At 45.8% G+C, this 15,954-nt stretch overlaps 1 protein-coding gene across 1 annotated transcript in view; it reads left to right on the top strand.

Annotated features, from left to right (window-relative positions):
- DOCK5 (dedicator of cytokinesis 5) overlaps positions 1–15,954 on the top strand; it is a gene marked incomplete at its 5' end in the record, with an annotated part of 167,894 nt that overhangs the window by 100,850 nt on the left and 51,090 nt on the right. Inside the window, 9 exons of the mRNA XM_080926704.1 lie at positions 2,101–2,226; positions 3,926–4,050; positions 5,241–5,339; positions 6,791–6,863; positions 7,686–7,789; positions 8,487–8,670; positions 11,736–11,833; positions 12,079–12,168; positions 13,476–13,576. Coding sequence (XP_080782830.1) covers positions 2,101–2,226; positions 3,926–4,050; positions 5,241–5,339; positions 6,791–6,863; positions 7,686–7,789; positions 8,487–8,670; positions 11,736–11,833; positions 12,079–12,168; positions 13,476–13,576 — 1,000 coding nt within the window. The remainder of the gene's footprint in view (positions 1–2,100; positions 2,227–3,925; positions 4,051–5,240; positions 5,340–6,790; positions 6,864–7,685; positions 7,790–8,486; positions 8,671–11,735; positions 11,834–12,078; positions 12,169–13,475; positions 13,577–15,954) is intronic.

Raw genomic sequence — 15,954 nt, forward strand, 5'->3', positions numbered from 1 at the left:
GAAGGAAAAGGAAGGAAGGACTGATGATGGATGGACAGACAGGAAGTGGGAGAAGGAGGGAGGGAGGAAGAGAGGTAGGAAGGAAAAGGTAAAAAGCAGTTAGTTTGGGGCAGTAAGAAAACCAAGCATGTTATTTTTAATGTCGGGGACAGAACAAAGCAAGCAGCATCCAGTAGCTTGCGGGAGCCTTTCTAGACCATCTGGCCATTATCTTTCTCTCCTCATACCTCAGAAGACCAGATAACACTTTAGTTTCCTTTTAAAGCTAGAGAACTTGACCAGAGTGGCTCCATTTTGACATCTAGCCTGATAGGGAGGGGGTTGGGTTCAGTTCCTTGGGCAGGCACCTATGTATTTTCTAGCTGCTTAGTACTGAACATTTAAGCCACCCTGCTGTGACTCTTTCCATATTGATGCTTTCTCTGTACTTAGGACCACTGCTCAGGGATTCCCAGTGGTAGGACTTCTGGGTCAGTGGTGGGAACAAGCTTCAGCCCAGACGTATGGTGCTGTGCTGTCTGTTCTGGTACCAAGTGTCCCTCCTGCATGCTCTCCCCTGTCTGAAAGGTGACAAACGGACTGTGGTCCTCATGTGTTTAAATAAGCACCTAGTCTGTACTGTCTAAGAGATACACGAATTTCCTGTTCTATATTTCAGATATATTTTTAAGGAAGGCAGTTGTAATAAGAAATTATATATTCTGGCTAGTCCATATAAAGAACACACAGTCTTGATATTTTATGTACAAGCTGTAAGCCTAGATTGGGCAGGTTTGCAGCTATTCTAACTTACATCTCAGCCATATACCCGCTGTTACTTGCTGTTTCTCCTGGCCGCGTGTTCTTGGTCCGTCTCCTCTCATGGTGGCCTCTTCCTATCCTGGTCTCCCCTGTTTATCCCTCCTGGTCTTTCCTGAGACTCCCCACTCACTTCTCAAGTCCCACCTTACTCTCTCTCTAAGGCCCAATCACAGGCTTTTGATTGACCAGTTTACTCGGGGAGCAAGCTTCTTCGCACAGCAGAAGCTGGTGTGCAGGAAAATTCACTCTGCTTAGGACAGCCAGATCTTGAGGGGCCAGTATGTAGCATTTGAGTACATAACAGCACCCCACCAACCCCAGCAGATAATTACTCTTCAGTCTTCTTTAAAATACTTTGTTTTCTTTTCCAGTTTTTGTTTTGCAAAACATCCTCAAGCCTTTCTTTTGTTTAAGGAAGTGAGTGATTTAGGGTTGGGGAGAGAGCTCTGGAATGAAGAGCACTTTCTGTGTACTCACAGAGCAGCATCTGTAACTTCAGTGCCAGGAGATCTTATGATCCTTCAGATCTCCTTGGGCACCAGGCGTCGTGGAATACCCGGACATACATAATGCAAGCGAAACACTCGTACACCTAAAGTGAAAATACATAAATCTGTAGTTTTCAGAGATCTAACAGCCGTTCACTTTTTTCCTTTCAGTATTCTCTTGCCCTATTTCTTTCTTTGTTGGCAATTTACTTATTTTATTTATTTATTTATCATGTATACATTTGTGTGTTTGAGTATCTGCCACATGTGTGGGTACCCACAGAAGAGAGGTACCAGATTCCTTGGGTGGGGGGCTTACAAAAAATTGTGAGCTGCTTAACACTGGAGCTGGGATTCAAGCTTAGGACCTCTGGAAGAGCAGCAACAGGTCTTAACCACTGCACTATCTCTCCAGCCCCTGACGTCCGTTTCGCCCTTTATAATTTGCTCTGCCCCACCATATCTTATTAAATTGCTGTGTTGCATCTGTATGCAGTCCCACAGTTTCCGTTAACGTCTATATTGTTCCCGGGGCTGCCTCCACCGCATAATCCTAGACTTTGAACAAACAGACTTCGGTATCAATTGGGATAATCTTTACTATTTTTGATCTCTAGTGAAACCTGTCATATCTGTTGACTTCTCAAGTAAGGCCTCGTATGAGTTTGAAGGAAGCACCAGGGGAACGAGGTTACCGGGGGGATGATTGCATGTTTATCATGAGGGGTCAGGTTAGACTCACACAAGCTGCTGTGTGTTGCAAAGATTATGCAGAGAACTGGAAACTTGTCCCTTTTTATCCCCCTTACAGGCCTTTGGGTGTCCTTAAAGTTACTGCCAGGTGACCTCACACAGGTTCAGAAGAACTTTTCACACCTGGTGGACAGATCAACAGCAGTCGCTCGGAAAATGGGCTTTCCGGAAATAATCCTGCCAGGTACACACTTTGCTGGAGTCTCCTTTTGTGTTTCTTTTCCGTGTCGGAAGAAAGGATGACCTCTACTCAGACAGTTGCTTAAGGGAACATCTTTTAGGGTTAATGGCATCAAGAAACTAGTGACAGAGTTGCAGCATCCTCTTTCCCACCTTGCAGATGCTTTCCCCAACTTGACTTCCTTCTCAGGAGATAACCCAGTGGCCCAGCGTCTTCAGTCCAGGAGACTAAACTACGTCATTGACAAACGCCTTTGTCATGTCACCACCTATGTTGGGCCCCTGTGCTCAGCTGTCTCTGCGAGTCCCTCTGTTTGAGGCCCCTGAGCTCTGACTGTGTGTTGCTCATCCCATTCCCCATGGTCCCCATTCTTGCCCAGCTCTCATCGCTCTCACCGCGTGTTGGTGACCGGCCATCGCTTTCCCGAGTTCATTGCCCATTTAATTTTCCAATATCCAAGGAGACAAAGGGCATCTTTCTCCGAGGAAGCCGATGAATATTTGTACTAACTGATGTTAATGAGGCTAGTGGACAGCCAGTCAGACCACATTTGAAAAACTCTAGAAAACCAACTTGCCATGTAGTCCTTGAGAACAGAGTTTTTTTCTTGTTTTGTTTTTGTTTTTTGTTTTTTGTTTTTTTTTTTTTTAATTTTGAGAGTAATTGGGATCTGGTCTCATCATCAGGAAGTCAAGGGGCAGTAGTAGTATCTGAGAATGAGGGGGTTTAACGAGTACTCGGAACGGGTGGGTAAACACTTCCGTAAAGGGAGGCTGCTGTGCCTTCTCAGAGGAGCAGATTCATCCATCACAATGTTCTTTTCACTGACCTCAGACACTCCAGGTTTGGGGAAAATTGTCTTTTGTCCCCATCTTTAGCACCAAGACCCCTTCAGACTTTAAGCCAGCTAGGTATCTGTGTCTTTCACCAGGACTCCTGCCTTGTCTTAACACCCGCAATATAAATCATTCTCTTCTTCCCTGTTAACCAATTACTTCGTTCCCAGTGTTCACAGCGCGACTGCTTGTGAGCACATTGCTGACGTTCCTGCATTGGGTCCCCTCAGGAACCGTGCCCATATCCCACTAGCTGCACGAACAATAGCCTAGCGATGTCTGACGTATGTTTAAATTAGACACATATCCTCAATGGAACAAAAAATTATTACTGAAACGAATTGGATCACTGAGTTGGCTAAGTAGGTAAAAACTCTTACCATACAGCCCAGATGATCTGTAGAACCCGTATTGAAAAAGCCAGTGTGGTGGTTCATAGCTCCAATCCCAGCGCTCCTACTGCAAGAAGAGAGGGGCGGAGGCAGGAGAATCACTCGGGAGCATGTGAATGCTGGGCAGCAGTAGAAATTGCAAGAGAGACACTGCCTCAAAAACTGGTGAAAGGGGTAAACGGACTCCAGAGAAATTATCCTCTGACCTGCACACTCGTGCCGAGGCTGTACATGTATGTGTATGCACATTAATAAAAGGTAATTTTTACAAAAAAATAGTGCACATCAGAGACACCTTGATGTGCAGTGAGAGGTGGGCTGAGAGAGTAATCAAAAGACTTCTGTGGAATAGGCAGGTCGTTGCCAGCAGACCATTGCGTATTTGGATTCTCTCTTGCACGTTATATCGTTACGTCGTGGAGCTTTGAAATGGGTTTCTCTCAGCAGCACTCACGGAGGCTTGTCATGTTATAGGGGATGTTCGAAATGATATTTACGTCACCCTGATCCATGGGGAGTTTGACAAGGGGAAGAAGAAGACGCCTAAGAACGTGGAGGTGACCATGTCTGTGTTTGATGAGGAAGGCAACCTTTTAGAGGTACGTTGCACAACCCCCACCCCCCAACATCTCATCACACCTGTTCCATGGAAGCAGCCGACTGCTGGTCCAACCCATTGTTAGTACTCCCCATATCAGCGATTCTTCTCTTCTGGGGTTTTGTTTTTATTTTGATTAGTTTCTGGGTTTTTTGTTTGTCTGTTTGTTTTGTTTTTTTGTTTGTTTGTTTTGGTTTGGTTTGATTTTTAAAGAAAGGTTCTGTCTAGGTAACTGAGGCTGCTTCAAACTTGTGATCCCCTTTGCCTCCTGGGTACTGGTATCACAGGCACGGGCCAGCACACTCAATACTTTCTCATAAGGGAAAAAGTACACGAGACCTGGTGAGTCCGTGATTTTCAGTGGCTATTTTGACTCCTGGAGCTTTTTAGATATATTTCGATGTATCTGTGCAGAGATGTCGCAGGCTACTTAACCTTTAGGATCTTTTAGATTTTTCAAATGGCATGGCTACGCTAAGCCTGAGCACAATGGCAGGAGTGTCCCAAAGCCTTGACAGGCACACTGCCATCCCCTGGGCCGGTGGAGTCAGTGACAATAAAGGCATCCTTGTGTAGGTCAGCTGATGATGATTTCCAGCGCCAGTCATTAGGAATGTGTACCTGGAGTAGAGTCTTTCTGTCTGGAACTGCAGATGTTAGTGACCGAGCCGAATGGGGATCCAGCTGCCCTGACTGCCAGTCTCTCTGTCTCTGGCAGCTTTCTGGACATCTTGAGTTTTTACTTGAGAGGGTTTGGAGGCACCGAGTAGCCACTGGAAGCCCCCCTCCCCCCCCGCCACCTGTTGCTTTGAAATGTACAAGTCAAAGTCTTGGCTCCTAAAGCTCTCTAGATGGAGTGATGCTCTCCAAATGTTCAGTCCAGGTTGTTCATGATTCAACCATTAGCTTTCTTTAAAAGAGGAGAACTGTACATAGTAAAAACCCTGCGATTCATGGCAAGCAGTACTTGGGGCTGAGGGGTCAGAGCTGACTTTGTTGACACTGTGTGGCATGACTGTCGGGTAGGTACAGTGTCCCAGTACACGGTCGATGGCTGCTGGTAGACTTCTCAGACCTACCATGCCTCTGACTTTGAGCAAATTTTTGTATACTGTATATTCCAAAACCTTTTTCTACTGCCATATTTTCCTGACCTAGTTTCATTTCCTAATTGTGTCTTTCCAATCAAAGAAAGCCATTCATCCCGGTGCTGGGTACGAAGGCGTCTCCGAGTACAAGTCAGTGGTGTATTACCAAGTCAAGCAACCTTGTTGGTATGAGACGGTCAAGGTGAGAACTCTGCTTCTAACTCCTTGGGGTGGGGTGGGTGGGGAGTATAATCAAAATACATTGTGTGAGAGTCTCAAGGAACTAATTTTTTTTCAAAGGTTGAATCGGTAATTAGGAGGCCTTTAGAGCATCTATTTTATGAAGCCCAACATTCTGAGAGGGTATTGTTCACAAATGTATAGAGACTGGAATAGAAAAACCTGCGGCTACAATAAGACGCTGAGCTGCCAAGATGCTGCAGACAAGCTAAAATGTTCCCACTCCATCATCAGCTTCCCAACATGCTGTTCTTGTTGGCCCCTGCCCAAGCATTCTGGGGCTCTTGGTGTAAGGCAGGGTTTCATGAATTGCAAAGTGCCTTCAGATCCGGCATCCCCTGTGGGTTCACAGTGGCCTTTTAAACTAGACAGGCAGGTACTACTGTGACCTCTTTCTGAAGAGGCAGCAAACCCTGGAAAGAGAAGTGACTCCTCCAATGCTTGGAGCATTTTGGGATCAACCTAAAATAGGTCACATCTGAACACTGGGCTGCTGCAGCACCCAGTGTGAGCGTTGGCGGGGTCCTCTGAGTTCTAAGTTCAAACCGAAACATCGTCCTCGCATCTCGGTTCGGTTTCAGTTATTGTTCCCATTCCTCTGTAGTCTCTGTTTTTTGTGGTGCTATTTGTGTGAATTTATATTGCGCTGCTTCTTCTTTTTTAAAGACCATTTCTCACTCTGTAAACTCTGGCTGTCCTAGAACTTGCTATAAAGGTCAGGCTTCCCTTGAACTCACAGAGACTTACCTGCTCTGCCTCCCAAGCACTGAGACTCAAGGCACATACCACCCCTCCTGGCTGAATTGTATCCTGGGCATTGTGAGCTTCTCGGAAACGTGTTTTAGGGGATGCTAGAGAACTCTGGCTAACAGGGATGCTGATGGTGTTTCACTGTCTCCCTGTAACTTACTGCACTACTGTCACATCTTCTCCTCACATAGGCACTAGTACCCACTGTATCTGCGTGCGACTTCCCCTTGGAAGGGTCCTATGTAGACCTCAGAGCCAGGCCTTGTCACTCTGGATGTTAGGCACATCATGTGTCTAAACTCAAACGATGACAAACAGCAGAGCAATCTCCCTCTGAGGTGCTGGGGAGTGGTTGTGAGAAGGAAGCCTGCTAGCACAAGGAACCTTTACCAGGAAAAGATATAAAAGCCAAATCTAAAGTCTCTTTTTCTCAGAATAGTTAGGAGGGAGGATTTCAAATATAATCACCCTGAACAAAGGGGACAAGCTCAAAGCAGCAGATACGGTAATTATCCTGATTTGAACAGTACAAAATGTATGCAGACTCAAGACACCGTGCCATACCTTGCAAATGTATATGGTCCAGGACCAAACGATGTGCATTGCAGTTAAGAGGAAGGATTCCAAATGAGCCTGGCCTTCTGGCTCCTCTCCTTTCTGCAGGTCTTCATCGCTATTGAGGAGGTCACACGCTGCCACATAAGATTTACCTTCCGACACAGGTCATCTCAAGAGTGTAAGTATGTGGAGGGCTCTGGCATATTTCCATCTAAAGCTGTACTGTTTCCTGGCATGCTTTGAAGAATGCGCATACCTGAAAAATTGATACTTGACAAATTTAGCTCAGCGTTCATAGGTATCGGGAAAATAGTGATTTTTTTTTTCCTTTTTCTGAATGCTGGGGATTGAACCCATAGACCTGAGCATGACAGATACGTGCTCTACCTCTAAGGTACATCCCCTGCCCTGTAGTTTTGTTGCCATGTATTTTTCGAGAGAGGGTCTTGATATGTAACCCAGGGTGGCCTTGAGCTCGAATTCTTTCTACCTCAGTTTCTTCAGTAGCTGGAGTTGTGAGTATGAGCCATATACACTTCAACTTCATTAAAGGGGTTGAGGCAGGGGAATTGCCACGAATGAGCTTGATTTGGGAGTTCTCCTTTCTAGTGTGTGAAAAGGTGTGAAGATAGAAGGAAGGGTTTGTGGAGGTAACAGATGTAGTGGTGAGTGTGTCTGGGCCTTGAGTAGAAACAGGAGAGAGAGAAAGGAGTCAGACTGCATCAGTATGTTGAACATGCCATTGATTGACCGGACTGAGATTGGTCAGTACCACTGTTCTGGTTTAGTGGATGGGGGCCTCACTCATCAGGCAATATAGAAAACATCCTGTGTGAAAGATCAGGCGTTCTCAGTTGGGGGCTGCTGTGACATAAAGGAGCTCACTGTTGGCCTATGTTTATTACACCGTGGTTGAGCATCACACCCCAGAACATGAAATTAACCACCGTAGCCTCCCGCTCTCCACCTACAGTTCAGGCAAGTACCTCTATCTTTTCAGCCAGAGACAAGTCGGAGCGAGCCTTCGGGGTGTCCTTTGTGAAACTGATGAACTCGGACGGCACCACGCTGCAGGATGGGAGGCATGACCTAGTGGTGTACAAGGTAATGCTCATGTACCAAGACTTCAGAATGGCTCAGTATTACACCCCCCGCCCTGTTCCCTATCAATGTGGCTTTTCAGGTTCCTTTCAGATTTTCTGTATGTAAACTTCAGAAATCTACTGAAAGGTACAGGAGTCTGCCCTCTCTTTTTTAAAGGGCTTCAGGTCACACCTTCATGGCTTTAAACCCACTGAGATTTTAGAGTTTGAAGTACATGCTGGGAGACCTCATTTCCCCAGTAATAGCTGGGAGAGGGCGGCTGGTAGTAGGCAGCTGGTCTGAGTTGTGCCTGATCAGTGAACATTTTCTTAGCATCTCTTTAGTCTTGTGAGTAGTCTCGGAATCTGTAGGGAGCTACTTCTTTCTCCAGTGGTCCAGTATACACGTGGCCATTTGTGAGTTCAAGAGAACCAAACTCAACCTTATTCTGTAATGTGTGCAGTTGCTTCTGGCTGATACTAGGAAATTCTGATTTCTACTTCACAAGTTATACTCCTTTATTTTCCATGATAAAGCTATTTCTGATGCAACTCCTATAGGAAGATAATGTCCGAATTATAAGGGGTTATAAATATAATTCCATAAAGTTTCACATGTGCTACGAATGACCGTTTTTCGTGGGGGGCGGGCTATGTTTTTACTAGCATGTGAGAGATATTGCCCGGAGTCTAGTTTTTCTAACTTACTTCCCTTTCAGGGTGATAATAAGAAAATGGAAGATGCTAAATACTATCTGACTCTGCCCGGGACCAAAGCAGAGCTGGAAGAGAAAGAATTCCAAGCATCTAAAACCCAGTCTGCTTTCATGCCCAGCAAAGACAGCACGAAGGACAGTTTTCAGATAGCCACCCTCATCTGCTCTACAAAGCTCACCCAGAACGGTAGGGATGGGGACCACATGGGCACACATGGTTCCGGTCTGGTCCTCCTATGGTTAGACTCATGATCCCAGACAAGGTGGTGCCAGGTCTTCTGAGACGGGATGTTCTGCAGAGGATGCTGCTCTTGCAGTGATGCTCGGCAGTGCCGTGTTAAGTTACCTTTCCAGGTGCTAGGATAAAATGCTCGACGGGAGCAGTTTGAGTGAAGACAGTTTTTATTTTGGCTCCTAGTTCACAGGGACAGCCTGTCACAGTGGGGGACAGCAGAAAAGCATGGTTGGTCACACAGTCAGGACGCAGATTGTGATGAGTCCTGTTTACTGTACAACGCCCTTTCTGCTTATAAGTGGGGTTCCCCACCTTCATGAGCACCACCTAGAAACTTCCTCATTTTCCTTTATACCCAGAGGTTAGTCTTCTAGGTGGTTCTAGATCCTGTCTGGCCGACAATTAAAATAATTAGCTGTCACAAATGCATTTTCATATCATAAATCCTAAGTATATTCACGAATAGGTGCAAAACAGAAATCTCAGATTACCTTCCTTCCAGGACGCAAAGGTAAGGCTGGGGATCTCGCTTGTTTTAATAGTAGGTAGTACAGGAACAGTGGGAATTAAGGGGGCGGATTCTGGTTGTAATCAGTCTCTTCCCAAACACGGCTGGCAGAGAACAGGAACTAATGTTAGGGTTCTTTTACTCATTTGTTTCAGTCAATGTTTTTTGATACAGGGTCTCACTGTGTAGCCCAGGTTGGTTAGAACTGGTAGCCATCCTCCTGCCTCAGCTTTCCAGTTGCTGAGCATACAGATAGGATGCCCCTCTTTCTCCTAGTCTATCCTCCTCCGTTGCTCCATAAAGCCAGTAATTTTCCATGGAATCAGTAGCGTAGTTAAAAACGAGGCTTCATTTGGTTCCTCATCAAACCTCTGGCATCAGTTTTGAGCTCTTGTGTTTAACATGGCAGCAGCAGTTACTCATTTAACCTGTGCCACATGGAAGGAACCCTGCTGAATAGAGAGCCCAGGTTTTACTGCCCAGGAGTCCTACCTTAGCAGGTCCATCTCCAAGGTGGAATGCACTCACAGGATCAGGTCTATGAGTGGGAAAGTGAGTTGAGTTGGGGCAGAACAGGAGCACTGATTGTCTTAGGGATGGTGCATGGCAGAGAGAGGACACACTCAAGACTCAGATGCTGATCGCTGTTTAGGAGCCGGTACTCCTAGGGTTGGTCTTGATAAATCATGGCTCGCTAGAGAGTACGGATGGTGTTTCGACTTGGACTCGGACTCCACAGAGTAGAGTTCAGAGCTAATCTACATGAGAAGGCAGACTCTCTTGATCCGTAGACTGTTCTTAGATTCACAGAAGACAGAACAAACTGTGCCAGTCTCATAAGCCCGACTGTGGGGCTGGGGGATGTGTGACAATGTAGCACACTGCTGACAGAGAGCCGAAAGTGCAGTGTTCACAGAGGCTGAGTGTAACTCGTAGAAACTGAACCTGGCACCCGTGGGATGTACATCACCTCTTAAGCATGCGAATGTTTTTCAGCGTTTACAATTCGGGCAAGCTGGAAGCAGCCCAAGTGGCTGGTGGTTGGAATCCATATAAATTTTAGAGTTGAATTAAATAATGAAATGTGTGTGGCTACTGAATACTGAACTTTAAAACATACTTAATGGCGCGGTAAATTTCTTACTCTCCATATGCTTCCGATTTCATGTCCATGTTTGGAAGTGAGCTGGAGGTAGACTGCCTCTGGCAGTCACAGCTCTCATGACTTCCCTGTGACTTGGTTTCCCCACTGTTTAAACAAGAGTAACAAACAGTACTCTTTGAATATCCCTTATGTGAAATACTTGGAACTAGAAACACTTTGGATGTGAGAACTTTTAAAGATGTTTGCACACATGGATTAAGCATTCGGGGAGGAAGTCTGATCATGAAAGCTGGTTGTGTGTACACTTATGTGAGCATTTGTGACCTACCATGATTAGAGTCAGCTGGAGCTAGTTAAAGCCCACACCTGCTGCCACTCAGCAGTCACGTGACCTAAAGCAAGCCATTTAGTGTCACAGAGCCTGATTTTCTCCTCTGAAAACCGGCTACAGTGCGGTTGTACCATCAAAGGGCACCGTTGTGTCTGGATGCTGTCCTTTCCCTCCAGATCTCCCCAAACATGGATAACTATGAGACAGGAGATTAGTTAACCATGGGAGAATAGTTAGTAGTGTTTTCTAAGTTTACTTTTACAGTGATGATGTCATCATTTGAAAAACATGAGTTCCAGTCAGTCATTTCATGCTCTTGCAGATTAGTAACTGACTTTCCCCCCCTCTTTCGAGGGACTAAAGAGGATCACGAGATTTTCTCTGATTTATATGAGAAATAATAAATCGCAAAAATTGCAATAACACCAGAGGCACATCTTAAAGTAGCAGGATTTTTTCTTTTTATTTTGGTTTGACTTTGGTTGTTTTGGTTTTTCAAGATCAGTTTCTCTGTGTAGCCCTTGCTGTCCTGGAGCTCACTCTGTAGACGAGGCTGTCCTCAAACTCAGAGATCCACCTGCCTCTGCTTCACAAGAACTGTGATTAAAGGCCTGCATCACCACACCTGGCAAATTAGCTACTACTAAGAGCAATTAACTTTGAAGAATCTGTGTGCGTCTGAGATGTGTGTGTCCACCTGTGTGCAGGCAGACATGTGCCTCATTGCACATGTAGAGGTCAGAGGACAACCTCAGATACCAGAACTCACTTTTCATCTTATTTGAAACAAGGTCTCTTGTTGCTACCATGTAGACCAGGCTGGCTCACTGTAGGCACAGTGGAGAGGGAGGAGGGGCTACAGATGTGTTCTACTGTAGCCAGCCCGACATGGGCTCTAGAGATCTGAATTCAAGTTTTTATACTTCCATGGCAACCACTTTTACACACACACACACACACACACACACACACACACACTCCGAGCTATCTATTCAGCCTAGCAGCATTTATCTTTTTCTAGAAAATTCTGTCATTGTGTCTTCTAAGGCCTGTGGTTTGTTTGTTCTTCCCAGTGGACCTGCTAGGCTTACTAAACTGGCGTTCCAATTCTCAGAACATCAAGCACAACCTGAAGAAGTTAATGGAAGTGGACGGAGGAGAGATTGTTAAGGTGTGTCCGTCTGTCTGTCCACGAGTCTTATAGCTACAAGTATTATTTAACTGTGTCATCAGTTCAACAACTTCGTGAAACCAACTGAGAATTCAAAACTCAGTATATTCATGGTGTAACCAGTGTGCCTGTCTTACAAAAGTATTGTGTTTACATCTCTGTAGAACCCAGTGACCCCATTACTTTTTTTCTATACATACAGCGGGTTGGAAACAAAATAACCTCTCTGTTCGTCTTACCTCCAGTTTTTACAGGATACGCTAGATGCACTTTTTAACATAATGATGGAAATGTCAGACAATGAAACCTATGACTTCCTTGTGTTTGATGCTCTGGTAAGCAGCTTCCCATGTTGACCAGCGTTTTTTTATTCTTTGTTCGTTTGTAAAATACCATAAATATCATTGAGCAAAATCGCTCACGTTCGTCTCTCTTGAGTATCTCTTTAGCCTGAACTCTCAGAAGCCGAATTAGGAACTGAAGACTTCTCTCTTCCGAGCATTTGTTCTCTATTTGATTGCACCTTTTTGACACACTTTCACTTTCTCCTTAGGGAAAAGAGTGGGTTTGATTACATTAAGATTAGCAGGTGCCTTTACTTTCTTTACCAGTCTCTAGGCAAAGCCCAGGAGAGGCCTTGATAAAGGAAGATGTATGTCCTTGTTCAGCCATGTCAGGGAGGCTGCATCCCCCCGTCAGAGATGAGTCGTAGTGTCCTTATACGTGATAGGCAGCGTAGCAGGCAGGTTTGTCTCACAGTGCTTGCTTATGCCTATCCTGACAGCTGAAGTCAGAGCAGTGATGTTAATGATGGGAAACTAGGAAATGCAGGCCTGTCCTGTGAGTGGGAGGAAGCCGACTCATCTAAACCCAGCCTCGTTTTCTCACTGTTGAGGACAGTCCAGGACAGAATTTTACCTGAGGACTGGCGCTAAAGGGCAAAGGATGCAGATGTGTGATGTCTGCCAGTGTGGGGGAACTGGTCAGTTTGGCAGGGGGTCAGGGCATGTAAGCCAGTGTGGCAGGGTGGAGACAGGCAACTTGAGCTGGTCCCGTTAATGGGAAAAGGAGGCTGACTCAAGACTGCGCAGGTCCATCCCAGCAGAACAGGGCAGAATAGGTGGCAATCCCAGCGGCCTCTTTGTTCGTACATGCTCATTCTTAGTGCGCTGTGGTTCTTTGCAGACACTGCAGGTTCTGTGTAGACATAGGGTACCACAGAGGGAAGAAATGGGGAGAGCAAATTCTGAAATTCATGGGGTGCTCATACTCTGCTTGGAAAATCTTTGGCAAAGTTGTATTCGTTTACAATTCCCACAGACCCCTTTCTCTCTCTTCTTTCCTCCTCTCCTGTGTTCTTAAGTCACCTGGGTACAGACAGCACCCCTTTGAGACATTAGCTTCCCATGGCCAGTGGTGATGGCCTGGGTCAGTTTACTCTGCAACATGCTGGGCGCATAAGATCTCTCTGTGTTAAGTACACACCCTGATACTTACTGCTCAGCTTGGACAGCAGAATCTAAATGTTGTAAAAATGGTGGAGAAAGAAAAGGCACCAGGAAGTTAGAGCCTCGCTCATGGGCAGAGGAGCACTGGGGGCTGTTCACTGCTGCTGCTGCTAACGCTGGCCACCCTTTGGCAGGTCTTCATCATTTCGCTGATAGGAGATATCAAGTTCCAACATTTTAACCCTGTCCTCGAAACCTACATTTACAAGCACTTCAGCGCCACCTTGGCACACGTGTAAGTATAACTCAGGAGACCTATGTGTTGTTGGAGTTGTCGGAGTGGGGCTGGACGCCTGAGAAACAAGAGCAGTCTCTTCCTTCAGGGTAAGGATGCATTTCTGAGGATTCCAGAGCATGTGCTGGGGGGAGATGGTGCAGCCAGCAAAGTGTTTTCTGTGCACATACAAAGACCCGAGTTTGATCCCAAGGACCCAATAAAAAGCAAGGCATCCCATTGCATGCCTGTAATTCCCGCCCTAAAAGAGGTGGAGACCGGAGGATTCCTGGAGTCTTGCTGGCTATCATTACATAGCTCAAGAGAAACTGTCGAAAAAGCAGAGAGTAATTATGGGAAACACCTGACATAGACCTCTGACCTCTGACCTTAAGGCATATGTGCTCACGTCCATCTGTATGTAAATACACATGTATACACACAAAACCAAAAAGACAAAACTCACAGGCATACAATGGAGAGACAAAGACAGATACAGAATTCCAAAAAGATGGCCAAACTCAGGACCTTGTGAATCTACTTAGTGAGACAATTATGAGGCACCGAAGGGTCTGACAAGGAACTAGGCAAAGCCAAGTCTGGTGGGGCCACGAGCTCAGCCCTGCCCCACAGTGCTTTGGGGAACTGATTGCTGTAGAACATTGGGTAATTTGGTTTATTCTCCTTTTACCCAACAGGCAATAGTTTTAACCTTTTGCAGAGAGCAACCTTTTAAAAGTGTGCAGATTGCGCCTTGCTGACTAGAGGAACCAACTTGTCCTGGTCACTGTTTTTTCCCTGTGGTGCTCAGCCTCCATGGCACGTGGCCTGTCAACCCCATTGTGGAATTGCAGTTAGGGTGCAGAGCGCTGGGGCCACATCATGACAGGAATGTAGCTGGAATTGGTTAACTGTCCTTGGACAGTGGCTCATGCCAGGTCATGTTGATTACTGCTCTTGGATATACCAGGTCAGATCCTTCTGTATCATGAAGATACGGAAACACAAGACATGCAAAGAAGATGTTAAGCAACATACCAGCTAGCCTCATGATCAGTGATTGCCTCATGGGTCAAGAAGGCAGCACACACATTAGCATCTGGTAGATTTCCACCCAGCACCTTGACTTTCCAAGGGTCAGCAGCTACAACAAAGAGCATCTAGAATAGATTCTAATTACATTGAGCCTAATGAGAGCCCCGGGAAAACATGAATTCCTGATTCTTCTGCCTCTGCCTCCCAAGAGCTGGGATTATAGATTCTCACTTTCTCACCTACCTCCTAAGGGGATTTCCAATAGTCACGGACACAAGACCTTAATAGCACATAGACAAAGCCAGTAAGAAGTTCAAAGTCAGATGTTTACCAGTCAGCATTCTTTTATTTGCAGCACTTGGATTTGGGGCTAATTACACACACACACACACACACACACACACACACACACGGGAGGGCCTTGGGGAATGCAAGAATAATTGAAATATGTGTGCCTTTAAAAGTCTGAGTTACCCTCAAGCCACGGTGCTGAGGAAATGGCTCAGTTCATAAAGTACTTGCTCAAGGCTGAGGAGCAGAGTTCAATCACCAGAACCTAAGTAAGCAGGGGCACTGTGGCTCACACCTGTAATCCCAGTGCAAGGGAAACAGGGATGGGCAGATCTCAGGGGCTCACTGGCCAGCCAGCCTAATCAAGGCTGTAACTTTAGATTCACTGGGACACTAGGTCTCATCAAAGAAGACGTTGTGAAGAACAACATCTGTGGTTGGTCTTCTGCCTCCACATGCCAGTGCACACATATGTGTAAGCATGTACCTGTTTACATACAAGTCATAATAAAATGTGAAACTACACGAAATCCAGAAGATATTTGTCTATTGGCATGTTCAGAAAAATGGATGATCTAGAGTCAGATTGTGGCCACTCACTAGTGAAGTCTCTATCTGGTACCACGTTGATTTCAAAGGTTTGGAGCAGGCTGAAGGAATTAGCTTAGGCAACTGCAACAGGCAGGCGTCATGTGTCCTTCACATATCTGCTTTACATGCCAGAAAAATAAATACCCCCATAAGGTCAATCTCTTCAACTTTTTATTCCCTTTCCCCCTTTTACATGCGTTCATGTACGTCGCATGCCTGTATACATGTATATTGATGTGCATGTGTGTGCGCTTCTGTGTTCATTTACCTCTGAAGGCCCAAGGCTGATGTCAACAGTCTTCTTGGATCACCGTCCCCAAACTTGTGGATGTAGCTACTTTAGTTCCAGGGCTCCCTGTCTCTGACTTCTGAGCACTGGGTTACAGGTGATCCACCTGGTGCACCTGGCATGTACTTGGGTTCTGGGGATCCAAACCCCAGTTCTCAGGTTTGCTGCGTGCATAGCAAATGTCTTATACCTT

Source organism: Micromys minutus, assembly GCF_963924665.1.
Source record: "Micromys minutus genome assembly, chromosome: 12".
NCBI classification, from domain to species: Eukaryota; Metazoa; Chordata; class Mammalia; order Rodentia; family Muridae; genus Micromys; species Micromys minutus.